Source organism: Oncorhynchus mykiss, chromosome 20 (assembly GCF_013265735.2).
Source record: "Oncorhynchus mykiss isolate Arlee chromosome 20, USDA_OmykA_1.1, whole genome shotgun sequence".
Lineage (NCBI taxonomy): Eukaryota > Metazoa > Chordata > Actinopteri > Salmoniformes > Salmonidae > Oncorhynchus > Oncorhynchus mykiss.
In genome coordinates this window covers 10938754-10953477 of record NC_048584.1, presented here as the reverse complement: position 1 = coordinate 10953477, position 14724 = coordinate 10938754, and the positions used below count along the sequence as shown (strand labels likewise).

General features: G+C 39.8%; 1 protein-coding gene across 1 annotated transcript in view; it reads right to left on the bottom strand.

Moving 5' to 3' along the window:
* The window catches only part of LOC110498948 (neurotrypsin-like), a 39002-nt gene extending 34356 nt beyond the window's left edge, over positions 1-4646 (bottom strand). Inside the window, exon 1 of the mRNA XM_036955741.1 lies at positions 4378-4646. Coding sequence (XP_036811636.1) covers positions 4378-4515 — 138 coding nt within the window. The 5' untranslated portion in view covers positions 4516-4646. The remainder of the gene's footprint in view (positions 1-4377) is intronic.
* Positions 4647-14724: the final 10078 nt, after the last annotated feature.

The following is a 14724-nucleotide window of genomic DNA, read 5'->3' as shown; positions in this document are numbered from 1 at the left end:
AGTTTTAATGACTCCAACCTAAGTGTATGTAAACTTCCGACTTTGCTCTGAGAATTGAAATTGAGCTCTGGTACATCCTGTTTTCATTGATAATCCTTGAGCTGTTTCTACAACTTGATTGGAGTCCACCTGTGGTAAATTCAATTGATTGGACATGATTTAGAAAGGCACACATCTGTCTATATAGGTTCCCACAGTTGACAGTGCATTTCAGAGCAAAAACCAAGCCATGAGGTTGAAGGAATTGTCCGTAGAGCTCTGAGACATGATTGTGTCGGGGCACAGATCTGGGGAAGGGTACCAAAAAAGGTCTGTAGTCTTGAAGGTCCACAAGAACACATTCGCCTCCATCATTCTTAAATGGAAGAATTTTGGAACCACCAAGACTCTTCCTAGAGCTGGCCATCCGGACAAACTGAGCAATCGTGGGAGAAGGACCTTGGTCAGGGAGGTGAGCAAGAACCCAAAGGTCACTCTGATACAGCTCCAGAGTTCCTCTGTGGAGATTTGAGAACATTCCAGAAGAACAACCATCTTCGAAGCACTCCACCAATCAGGCCTTTATGTAAGCCACTCCTCAGTAAAAGGCACATGACAGACTACTTGGAGTTTGCCAAAAGGAACTTGAAGGACTCACAAATCATGAGAAACAAGACATCACGAAGTAGACGTCACGAAGAATGCGCCGATATTGCTAGCACCTTTAGCTAGCGTGGCCTTCTTGTGCATTTCTGTGGATGCATGCGGAGTTTGGTCATTCTCCCCTCCATGGCCAAATGAGAATTCCTGACGGCATAAAGTACAGAAAGCTTTCTTCGAGTCACCACTGACAGCCTTAACCCACTGCTTTTTTGCTTCCCGTTGTTTGTTGTAGCTGCAGTCTTTTCTTTTTTGCCGGTTTATCCATATTTCCTTGATGTGCCAAACCGACCGAACAACATCAGAAATAACTTTGCAGGAATTGGCACGTTTACGCTATACTGTGATTGGATGAATATATGGGACAAGGGAGATCAGGTATGGGACAAACCAATTTAGCCCAATATGAGGGACATCCCGGCTAATACGGGACAGTTGGCAACCCTATGGGCAAGGCCCTTCCATTGCTTTGCCTCTGACACACACAGATTTACATTGAGCATTTAGTTATTTCGCACAGTTTCCCCAAAGTCTGTCCTGGGTGCTTTGGCATTGCTCTGGTTAATCATACTATACAGTGAACAGGAGTTTCTGATGAAAATCTAACATGCTGATATCTCCACTCATATCAATGTCACGGTTATCATACTGATAGAGAAGCATTCAGATGTTACTTGATCTGTTCCAATATCCACACTAGCACACCACTTTGAATGAATCAGTATATCGAGCATGCATTCTAAACGGTAAAATTGTGTTGGTATTGGAACATACTGGTAGCCTTCAATCTGCACGGCACAGGTGACTGCACAGCCACACAGAGACGGGGTTACAGAACCGGTACAGACACACACAGAGATATGCACCACAGGACTGTCAGCCAAGCCCACGGAGCTCAAGTAATAGCTCTGGGAATTGACAATTCTTCAGGTCTCAGGGCAAGGTTTCTCTTCACATGGACGTGTTCACTTGATTCACGATTCACCAAACCAGCTCTGTTACATTAACACCACACTCAACACTCACGTATCTACATGGTTTCATAAATAATACATTACAAACCTTCTGATTTATTCAGAAAAAATAAAACATTAAAATAGATGAATTCACTGATTAATTGATGGACCACTTAATTGATATATGCCTCATAGGGTTTGAGGAACCAAAGGGGTTTATAATTCCTCAGCATTGATGATTAGAGAGAATTGCAATCTACAATATTGACACATAATCAGTGTCTTGTAACATATGGTTTACACAGCTGATCTGGCCTCTGAGGTGATCTACTTCTAATGTCCCTGGTCTGGATGAAACATGGCTTCACCCATGACCCTGACCCTGTCACAACCAGCCATGGCCTATACACACCGCACAGGTTTTGACTATGGTACACAGCTACGGACGAAAGTGACCTTTCGTGGCAGGTTAGCAGCATTAATGTCACAGGTTAGGAGAATTAGGCTACCTGAGGTTGCAGGTAGCCTAGTGGTTAGCATGGTAGCCTAGCGAACCGAAAGGTTGTTAGATCATATCCCCGCGCTGACAAGGTAAAAATCTGTTGTTCTGCAGTTAACAAAGGCAGTTAACCCATTGTTCCTAGGCCGTCATTGTAAATAAGAATTTGTTCCTAACTGGCTTGCCCAGTTAAATAAAGGTAAAGGGTTAGCTAAAAGTCTTTGCTAAGCAGGTGCTTTATGTGTAACCTTTTTTTTTAAGGTCTATAAAGAACCATGATCATTAGGTTTTAAATGGAATATTTGTTTACCCTTATTTATCCCAGTAACAAATTCCTATACAATGACAGCCTGTGGACTATAGGATTTATGGTGCTATAAAGAACCCTTTCCTAAGATTCTATAAATAACCATGAATAAAAGGTTATATGTAGCACCCTCCAAAAAAGGTTTGCTATGGTTACAGCCCCTTTGGGGGATAAAGAGAACCCTTTTTGATGGTTCATTATATAATCTCTATGGAGAATTATTCTCTAAAGAATGTTTGCTAATCTCAAAATTCATTTTTCAATCCTTTTGAAGAACCATCATTTCTTTTAATCCTGGTTAGCCATATTATATTGTTGAAATTCCTAAAGGGTTATTATTGTTTAAATTAACAAATTGAGTACTACGTGCTAACTGTACAACAGCGTTGGGTCCCTGAGGAGAGACTTGAGAACCACTGATTCAGTCAACTGTTCTTAGATGACACAAGGCAATACATGAAACTGTCACTGACCATAGTCTTTTTCAACGTAAATTCCCGTAACTCAACACATGATATCAACTGTAATGTCACTCACTCACGATTGCACAAAAAGAGCTGCGAGCAAACCACGCCCCAAAATATTCTAATGAGCCACCGCCCCATACATTTTAATTATCGCTAAAAGAGCAAAGAACACTTTTCTTAACGGCAAAGAACCATTGAAGGGCTCAAATAGTCAGAACCATCCCCCACCCTTCCCAAATAAGCATTTTAGTGTCCAATCTAACAACAATCCACCTCACATCACTCCCCCTATTTCCATCCAATCTCCTTATCTAAAAGATTCACGTTGAGAGATTCATTCGACAGTAATATAATACCCACTCTGAATGATCTGTATGAAAGGAGAACCTCGAATATGGCCCAACAGTTAAGCATATCCTATAGGCAATAGGGCTACATTGCGTCTCAATAAGGCTTTATGATTATAATATAAACAGGCCACAACCCAACATCATACATATTGTAGATGCAAATGGTGTAGATGCGCTGTTGGAAGGCTGAGGGAGGTTGATTGAATTGCTGCGACAAAGGGCAATAGCGCGTGGTGTTACCGTTCATCACTGGGGCGAGTTCCTGTGATAGCCCGTTATGAGGGAACCGTGTGTGTGTGTGTGTGTGTGTATGTATGCGCGTGTGTGTGCGCGCTCGCCAATAAGGAATGAATGTACCTACATTCAAACTGCTTTGTCCAGCACATTAGTCTCTACCCCTTGACGTAGCCGAGCTATAGGCTAAAATAAAGTATTGTTGAAATAGAAAATCATAAAAAAACGCAACTGAACGTATACGATATTCCATAATACTGTGATTCCAACCATGATGACATGTAGGCTACACACTGAAAAATGAGGATTCCTCAAGGGTTCTTTGGGAACGGTGATGGTTATATATGGAACCATACTGACCCAAACAACCCTTTAAGCCCGTCAATGGTTATTTGCAGTTCAAAAAGGGTCCTTTACCCTTTTAGTGATAATTAACATGTAGGGGTGGTGACTCATTAGAACATTTTGGACCGATTGAGAATGGTTGACTAAGTCAGAAGTTCTCAATTAGACACCCAGCTGTTCCAGAGCTTTATAGAACCTTCAAAAAAAGGTGCCATATAGAAGAACCAAAAGGGTATTGCTATGGTTATAAGCAAAGGACCTTTACTTGGCCCTATATTGAACCATTTGTTTTTAGTGTGTAGCACCTAGCCTATAATGACCGTTATGTCGGTGGAGAAAAAATGGGGCGCACCTTGAAAAGAAAAAGGAGCATTGTTGTTTTATTTAACGTAAGCTATTTCTCCAGGTTAATTTCATCTAGGTTAAATCAGTTTTGTAAGTTCGACCCGGCCGAAGATAACCGCAAGAGTAAACATAGGCTACATGCTGGCCATGAAATGGTGAGAAAATAGGGAGCACCTTGAAAATGAACGCAATTATAGCCACTAAACACATACAGCAAGTGATCATAGTAGCTTACCTCTGAAAGCACTTGGAGCCAGAGGCAGCTGAGACCGATCAGAAGCATCATTTTCCGGGTGGTTAGATCCATCCTGGCCGCTGTGTCAGTGTCATAGGCTGTTAAAGAAACGGCACACCTCTCCCATCTCTGTCCCATAAGACCGCTATTCTCTGCCGCGAACGGACTCGACAGCGGATGCCAAGAGAGCTCTGTCTCTGGCTCATTTGCTCTCTATCTCTCTCTCCCTCTCGCTCGCGTGCTCTCTATCTCTCTCGATGTGATGGAAGAACACACACATTTCTTCTACTGAACAGAAACAAACACATACATCTACACTATATATACAAAAGTATGTGGACACCTCTTCAAATGAGTGGATTCAGCTTTCAGCCACAACCGTTGCTGACAAGTGTATAAAATCTAGCCCACAGCCATGCAATCTCCATAGACATGCAGTGGCAGTAGAAGAGCTCAGTGACTTTCAACGTGGCACTGTCATAGGATGCCACCTTTTCAACAAGTCAGTTCAAATTTCTGCCATGCTAGAGCTGCCCTGGTCAACTGCAAGTGCTGTTATTGTGAAGTGGAAACATCTAGGAGCAACAACGGCTCAACTGTGAAGTGGTAGGCCACATAAACTCAAAGAACGGGATCGGCGAGTACTGAAGCTCATAGCGCGTAAAGATTGTCTCTCCTCAATTGCAGCACTCACTACCGAGTTCCAAACGGCCTCTGGAAGCAACTTCAGCAGAAGAACCGTTTGAATGAGGAGCTTCATGAAATGGGTTTCCATGGCCAAGCAGCCGCACACAAGCCTAAGATCACCATGCACAATGCCAAGTCGTTGGTTGGAGTGGTGTATTGCTCACCGCCATTGGTTTCTGTAGCAGTGGAAACACGTTCTCTGGAGTGTTGACGCAAGCTTCACCATCTGGCAGCTCGATGGACAAATGTGGGTTTAGAGGATACCAGGAGAATGCTACTTGCCCCAATGCATAGTGTCAACTGTAAAATTTTATGGAGGAGGAATAATGGTCTGGGGCTGTTTTTCCAACCATGTCTCTGTAACTCCAAGAATATAAAAACTGTAAATAATGCTACATAATTCAAGGATAAGATTATTTAAAAAATGGAGGCATTTATATGCAAAAGAAATAAGGCAGTCTGTCAAAATATATTTTTCTGGGTGATGTCAGCAATTAAATCTTTCTCAAGATAATACTTACAGGTAGACAAAAGACACATTATTCCAGAAAAACCATTTATGTCAGGATCACTTCCACATCAAAAAGTATTGCTATGGGAGTCATTTTCTCTTATCAAATCAATCTTAAATTGGTCAATGGAATGTGTAGCATTTGGTGTAATTTATATTCCATCTAGATGTTCCAGACATTGCTATACCAAACTCTTCCTCATTGAGAAGATGGAAAATGGTTCAACACACATAGATTGTAGAAACATTAATTATAAATCACATCATTAATGGGAAGCAATGAGTAGCGATTTGTCAGACATGATCAAGAGTTAATATTGTGGATATCAGTTACAATGAAATTAAGTGACTGATATAATCACTGACAATGAGATACACAGTCAGAATACAGTCATGTTTTCATGACCACGGTTGAGATGGGGATCCATGATCTCTCCACTCTCTGCGATTCCTCATCATTCCGGGCCTAACAATAAAGCGATCTGCGCTGATGACAGCTGGCCTCCCTCATAGCATGGAGCAGCTCTACTCTCTTCTTATGCAGTCTGTCGGAGAAGTCCTTGTTGATGCATACGGGTGTGTTTTTCAGGAATGTTCTGGCCTTGGAGAGGATTAGCTGCTTGTCCTTGAACCTCAGCAGTTTGACCACCACCAGGAGTGGTCTTTCAGCATTCCATCGGAATTTTCCATTCCTCTATGCATGTTCAATTTCAATGGTTTTTGAGTCCAGCTTCAGGTTGCTTGTTAAAATCTCCCGCACTTTGCTCTCTGTGTCAGCTTGTGTTTCAGCCACATGATCAGACACGATTCACTCAATTACAATGTTGTTGTGCCTGCTTTGATTCTCTATGTAACGTCTCTCAAGGCAGTCAGACGTTTCGGGGAACACCTTTTAGGTGTCGAGACAAGACTGTGAACTTGAGTTTCATTGTAATTGAGCTTTTTTCCTGTTGATTTTAGCTCATTAATGGCTTTTTGGGAGTTTGCAAACACGGGTCTTAATAAGGTCTTGTACTTCCCTGACTAGCACGTCAATCTGGTTGTTTGCAGAATCTAACACAATCTGCATAAAAGATTGGAAGTTGGCCTCCTGTGTCACGTTCTGACCTTAGTTCCTTTGTGATGTCTTTGTTTTAGTTTGGTCAGGGCGTGAGTTGGGTGGGCAGTCTATGTTCTTTTTTCTATGATTTGTTATTTCTGTGTTTGGCCTGGTATGGTTCTCAATCAGAGGCAGCTGTCAATCATTGTCCCTGATTGAGAACCATACTTAGGCAGCCTGTTTTCACCCTTGAGTTGTGGGTGATTATTTTTCTGTTTAGTGTGTTTTGCACCTGACGGAGCTGTTTCGGTTGTGCCTTAGTTTGATAGTGGTCAGTTTAAATAAATAACATGAACAAGTACTGCGCTTTGGTCCTCACCTTCTTCCACCGATGACCGTTATATCCTGTCTGTTTATCATTTCTTCATAGTATTTTGTTGGGCAAGGGTCTCTCATAACTTTTCAGCAGTAACATAGTTCTCCTCAGAAAGATTTTTTTCTACGAGTACTGGGCGGTGCCATATTGAGGTTAGGAAGGGAATTCAAGTTCTTTCACTTATGTCGTGATCACACACACATTAATTCACAATTTGCCAGTGATGATCTGGTGTAGTGTGGTAATCTTTGTTGTGGCAATCCTTGCAGTTATCACTTCAGTACAAATTAGATTTGTTTGTTTGTAAGAGTGGTTGTAACCGCAAAAAAAAACAAAGCACAACACACAATGTCGGTGCGAGGATGCCAAGTGTGTCTTACTTGATAAATCCCAAGTGTGTCTTACTTGATGAATCCCAAGTGTGTCTTACTTGATAAATCCCAAGTGTGTCTTGCTTGATAAATCCCAAGTGTGTCTTACTTGATAAATCCCAAGTGTGTCTTGCTTGATAAATCCCAAGTGTGTCTTACTTGATAAAGTAATAATAATAATAGTAATAATAAAATAGTAATAATTGAGCAGCCATTACGAACACAGGCCGTAAAACAGTGACCATTAAGGTCATTACACAAAACATCAGACTGATACCTGTCAGGATTATTTGTGAGGATAACATCAAAGAGAGTAGCCTTTTCTGGCTATTTCGAGTCATACCTTGGATTGGTAATAATCTGAGAGAGATTTAGGGAGTCCCAGTTTAGGTCACCTAGCAGGAAAATTCAGACTTAGTGTAAGGGGCCAGGAGAGAACATAGGGCAGGTAGGGTACAGGCCAGTGCTGATGGTGGACAATGCATCAGTCAACAAAGAGCTATTTGAAAGTGTAATGCTTAAAACCAGCTAATACAATTTTGGGGGGACAGAATTGGTGTAGACAACTGCACTGAAGGAGTTCCCTCGTAAAGATTGCCACTCCACCACCTTTGGAAGATCTGTCTTGCTGAAAAAGGTATTTAACCAGAAAGGTTAACATCAGTGTTCCGAAGACTCTTTCTTAACCACGTCTCAGTAATGACCAACACATCTGGATTGGAGCTGTGATCCCACACTTTCAATTGATACATTTTAGGTAATAAGCTTCTAGTGTTAATGTGCAGAAAACCCAGGTTGTTACGAGAGTACAAGTCAGAATTGGGAGTAGCAATAGTAGACGGGCCAGGTTGCACATGCACATTTCCAGATACTGTATCATCAGCAGTAATAGAATCAGGGCACGGCAGAGGACAGTGAGCGCTTTGCAGTGTTGATTTTTTTATGCCATTTGAATGTGCATCAGATGGCAACAAGAACATATTGTAACAGCAATTTCTTCAGACAATAAAAATACAAATGGTTAATGTTGACTTTGCTGTGCTTTTTCCCCCACTCCCATCAACTAAATAATTGTATTAACTCATCCAAAGTGTTACTGTGTGTGAAGTTTAAGATGCATTGTCATTACTAAATGTGTAATGTGCTATATTTTAACATTACTATTTTTGAACACACAAAAAAACAGATTAATAAAACATTTAATCAATCGTCTCCTCAAATGAAGGGGATGATAACTCAATCTTTGCAAGAGGGAGGGGAATCTGATTTCATTGGTCCTCAACTAGTGGCTCAGCCATTACATTCAGGGTAAGTGGAGTTAGCCTGCCCCTGAGCAGGTTAGTTTTGATGGATTATTTGCCATAGAAATTTACCGGGCTAAAAGGTGAGTCATTTTCGTATGACTGTTTACACCGAGTTCGACATACTTCCATGTCGTCTTAATCAACAAACTACATCATACCTAAAAACAATTTCATTTAACACGTAAAAATGTTAGCATGAGCAGATAGACTGTCGTATGCAATGTACATCAAGAGCCGATTCCAATAGACTTTCTTCAACTAGCTAACCTACCCTGCTTTTAAGATGCTGGAAAGCTGTTGAGTACCATTTTGTTTAAACAATAGTAGGAAAAAAGTCCACCAAATTAAGTTTTATCAACTGCCCAAGGATCAGGTTAAGCGAACATAATATCAGGCTATTACACTGCGATGATGATGGAAAGCTTTGGGCTCTGGTTACGCGATACATTTGTGTGTGTTCAAAGCACTTCATCCCTGGTAAGTCACAAACACTTGTTTGTATCTAACTAGCTATATGTATTGCATAAAGCTAGCTAGTTAGCGTAGAGTTAGGACTAGTGAGCTACCATTTGGACCTCAAAACTTTTGGGGAAAAAAAGTATACAGTGCCTTGCGAAAGTATTCGGCCCCCTTGAACTTTGCGACCTTTTGCCACATTTCAGGCTTCAAACATAAAGATATAAAACTGTATTTTTTTGTGAAGAATCAACAACAAGTGGGACACAATCATGAAGTGGAACGACATTTATTGGATATTTCAAACTTTTTTAACAAATCAAAAACTGAAAAATTGGGCGTGCAAAATTTTTCAGCCCCCTTAAGTTAATACTTTGTAGCGCCACCTTTTGCTGCGATTACAGCTGTAAGTCGCTTGGGGTATGTCTCTATCAGTTTTGCACATCGAGAGACTGAAATGTTTTCCCATTCCTCCTTGCAAAACAGCTCGAGCTCAGTGAGGTTGGATGGAGAGCATTTATGAACAGCAGTTTTCAGTTCTTTCCACAGATTCTCGATTGGATTCAGGTCTGGACTTTGACTTGGCCATTCTAACACCTGGATATGTTTATTTTTGAACCATTCCATTGTAGATTTTGCTTTATGTTTTGGATCATTGTCTTGTTGGAAGACTAATCTCCGTCCCAGTCTCAGGTCTTTTGCAGACTCCATCAGGTTTTCTTCCAGAATGGTCCTGTATTTGGCTCCATCCATCTTCCCATCAATTTTAACAATCTTCCCTGTCCCTGCTGAAGAAAAGCAGGCCCAAACCATGATGCTGCCACCACCATGTTTGACAGTGGGGATGGTGTGTTCAGGGTGATGAGCTGTGTTGCTTTTACGCCAAACATAACGTTTTGCATTGTTGCCAAAAAGTTCAATTTTGGTTTCATCTGACCAGAGCACCTTCTTCCACATGTTTGGTGTGTCTCCCAGGTGGCTTGTGGCAAACTTTAAACAACACTTTTTATGGATATCTTTAAGAAATGGCTTTCTTCTTGCCACTCTTCCATAAAGGCCAGATTTGTGCAATATACAACTGATTGTTGTCCTATGGACAGAGTCTCCCACCTCAGCTGTAGTTCTCTGCAGTTCATCCAGAGTGATCATGGGCCTCTTGGCTGCATCTCTGATCAGTCTTCTCATGATGCTCTCTGCGCTTTTAACGGACCTCTGAGACTATCACAGTGCAGGTGCATTTATACGGAGACTTGATTAAACACAGGTGGATTGTATTTATCATCATTAGTCATTTAGGTCAACATTGGATCATTCAGAGATCCTCACTGAACTTCTGGAGAGAGTTTGCTGCACTGAAAGTAAAGGGGCTGAATAATTCTGCACGCCCAATTTTTCAGTTTTTGATTTGTTAAAAAAGTTTGAAATATCCAATAAATGTCGTTCCACTTCATGATTGTGTCCCACTTGTTGTTGATTCTTCACAAAAAAATACAGTTTTATATCTTTATGTTTGAAGCCTGAAATGTGGCAAAAGGTCGCAAAGTTCAAGGGGGCCGAATACTTTCGCAAGGCACTGTATAGACAGTATATACAGTACCATTCAAAAGTTTGGACACGCCAACTCATTCAAGGGTTTTTCTTTATTTGTAATATTTTCTACATTGTATAATAATAGTGAAGACATCAAAACTATGAAATAACACACATGGAATCAGGTAGTAACCAACAAATCAAAATATATGTTATATTCTTCAATCTAGCCACCCTTTGCCTTGATGACAGCTTGGCACACTCTTGGCATTCTCTCAACCATATTGGTAAATGTTTTGGGCACATTTCCAATTTGTAAGGTGCATAATCCTAACAGGGTAGAATCTAACAAGGGAGACATTTTGAGCCTAAATTAGCCATAGCTCTGTGAGTGAGCAAGACTGAGCTAGCATAATGGTGAACACCTGAACTTGATTTTAACTTCTCTAAGCACATTTTAACATTTTGATTACTTTTTCTAATTGAATTTGCTCATAATTTAATGTCACCAGGTGGAAATGTATGTGTGTTTTAAAAAGTGTTTATAATGCATAAAATTCCCTTTCAGGATCAATTTTTTTGGTGTTTTTAAGGTAAAGGACACCTGACCTTTTATATTTAAATCCTTTTGGAATTCAAATTTTACACTAAATAAGAACTGATATTTCCTGGGGACAGAAGATGCACTGCATAGTAACCAACAACATACAATGCCATGGCTGAATGCCTCATGATTCAACTTCCCACAATTATTTTAATCTGAACAGGACATCCATTGCTTTTAGCTACTGTTTTTGTTGTAGTTCTCAGGTCAAAAGATTTTGGCAAATTATTCCAATTGTAGTAGTAGCGGCTTGTGACTAGTTCATGTTGAAGAACATGGATAAGTAGCATAATGTAGGTTAGATCTAATTGCTGTCATACATTTTGCATGAAATCAAACCTGGCTGATCTGTTGTTTTGACGTCTGTGGAAGTCATAACATTGTTGGACAGGTTTAAAAGCTCTTTGTTCTTTGTATCCATAGAGACAGCTCTTTTTTTTACAGAAACTGGGAGAACACATTTAGAATGCCTGAAGCTTTAACCGTACTGGTGTGTGTGTGTGTGTGTGTGTGTGTGTGTGTGTGTGTGTGTGTGTGTGTGTGTGTGTGTGTGTGTGTGTGTGTGTGTGTGTGTGTGTGTGTGTGTGTGTGTGTGTGTGTGTGTGTGTGTGTGTGTGTGTGTTTTTTACGATGTTTTTCGATGAAAATGCCATTAAAAACATTCTGATACAGATTATTTAGGGCTTTTTTCCCCTTACAATCAAAACATAGTATGCCTATATCTCAATGCACTGCTTTTTAAATGGCAAATTTGAACAAATTCTAAAATCACGATTAACTAATGCCATTAACTCGATGAATTATTGTAGCGGCCCTAGTTTTATTATAACTACTAAATAACCACATCATTAATGGATCACTAGATTAAAGAATTGCAGGTCTCTCGTCTGCCCCTGCAAACCGATCGGCATACGCCTCATCACACTCCCTCATCTGATTAGTCATTTCCCACTAATCCAGAAAATTGACTTCTTGCATCCATGCCTGGTATCTATCTGAACCTTGTTATCTTTGATGCCATCTATACGTTTAATATATCTCTGTGGTCATTTGAATGTGTTCAAAGTGAGCTCTAACAACCGTATGCAAGAAGTGTTATTCTCCATAGGAGTTCTGCCTCATCTGCGTTGGTCTCAACCCCCATACAAACCTTTGGATGCTGTGACCCGTGTGGAGATTGGGCTAGTTTGATGTTACTATAACTGGGAATGGTCTGATTGGTCAGTTTTGGTTTGAAAAAGTCACACCTTCAGATGAGTATAAATTGAAGGAAAAGTAATTGTCTCTTTGTCTTGCGCACTTGTCCTGCTACCACTCTACGGAGTGGTTGTATGAGAATTCATATTTTCTAGTCTTTTTGGCCTCTGGACTATTAGGCCCACTTGAATTGTCCAGTGTTAAATAAAAAATATATATAACACTGAGAGTTTTAAAACAACACTGAAAGTGTGGAGTCTGTGGACTCATATACTGTAGACACCGGAACTGTGTTAAATTAACACACTGCTTAGTGTAAAGCCGTATTCAAATATTTCCCAGGGTGCCTTGCCTTTAGAGTAAATTGCAGAGTTACTACCCATGACTGTATTTATTAGTTCTGTCATTGTTGCAGTCATCCATATTTGTCTTGTTGACTTTGCCACATGAGATAATGAATGTTATAACAAATATTTTAACACAATACCACACATATTTCTGTAAGGCCTTATTTCCAAGGCCTAGTTTTACCCTAATATAAGGGCCTGAAACTCACAGGCATCACTTTGAAACCAAACCACACCCATCATTATCATATTTTCCAGCTTGCTCTATTGTAGGTCGATTTAAAAAAAAAAATAGTTTGATTCAACATCTATGTTTTTGCATGTACATTGATTGATTGATTAATGAATCCTATGCTAATCAAATACATTGATTGATGAATTAATCTTATGCTAATCAAGTACAAATAACAAGACAGTATATTACTTGGACTTCTTGCACCCACTAGTGAAAGGGTTGGTCCAATTTACATGGTTTAACTTATTCTTTCTAACCTGACATTTTGAAAACAGGTTACAGGTGATAAACATATCAGAAAGTTAGACATGCCCACACTGGCTGGATTCTAATAGGAATCACACATCACCTTGCAAGCCAGCATAATGCAGTTGTGGAAAAAGTACCCAGTTGTCATACTTGGGTAAAAGTAAAGATACCTTAGAAAGACATCTTAAAATGACTCAAGTGAAAGTCACACAGTAAAATACTACTTCAGTAAAAGTATTTGGTTTTAAATATACTTAAGTATCAAAAGTAAATGCAATTGCTAAAAGGCACTTAAGTATGATAAGTAAAAGTATAAATCTTTTCAGATTCATTATATAAAGTAAACCAGACGGCACCATTTAATTTTTTTTTTTTTTTTTACGGATAGCCAGGGGCACGCTCCAACACTCTAATTAACAAACAAAGCATTTGTGTTTAGTGAGTCCGCCAGATCAGAGGCAGTACGGATGACCAGAGATATTATCTTGATGTGTAAATTGGACCGTTTTCCTGTCTTCCATCTGCTAAGCATTCAAAATTGTGACGAGCACTTTTGGGTGTCAGGGAAAATCTATGGAGTAAAAAGTACATCATTTTCTTTAGGAATGTAATAAAAGTTGTCAAAAATATAAATAGTAAAGTAAAGGTACAGATACCCCAAAAAACTGCTTAAGTAGTACTTTCAAGTATTTTTTATTTAAGCACTTTACACCACAGGCATAATGTTATATTTATACATATTTGAATAAAAAAATTCCTCACCACCTTTTCTGGCCATGATGGTTTCATTTTCCCAAAGAAACTTTAGCCTACAACAAATTACCATGCGGATCTCTCATTTAATTGGGCCTATGAGCTAGGCTATTATTTAAACTAGGCTATTTTGCTCGTTCATGCATGCACAGTTTCAAGATGGGTCTGATTTAAAACTGGAAAATGCGTATGTATGGCCTGTGCCAAGTTTTGAACATGCACTGTCTTGTCAGAAATGGCGCATGCAGATATTTAGTGTGAAATGTACTCAACAGTTATAAACGAGGCCCCAGGCCTGCAAGTACGGTTGCAAAATTCAGTGGACTTTCCCAAAACTCACACATAAAAATAAAACAAAAACTGACCTTTTAGCCTGCTTCTGTTTCCATAAAACTTCAAACCAGGATTTCTGGAAAACTTTGGAATTTTGGTAAAGTTACCAGAATTTTGCAACCCTACCTGAAAGTCACATTATGCTGGCTTGCAAAGTGATGTGTGGTTCCTATTGGAATCCAGAAAAAGTTATGATATCCCACATTTCAATGTTTTTATTCAGCTGCGACCAGCACTCAACATGACTGTCAGGGTTGGAAACATTGTGAGGTGACTAAGCCATTTAAACTAAAACAACCATTTCACCAACAAAAAAATCTAACTGCTTTGATTAGTTTTGAAACATGTATGCTAT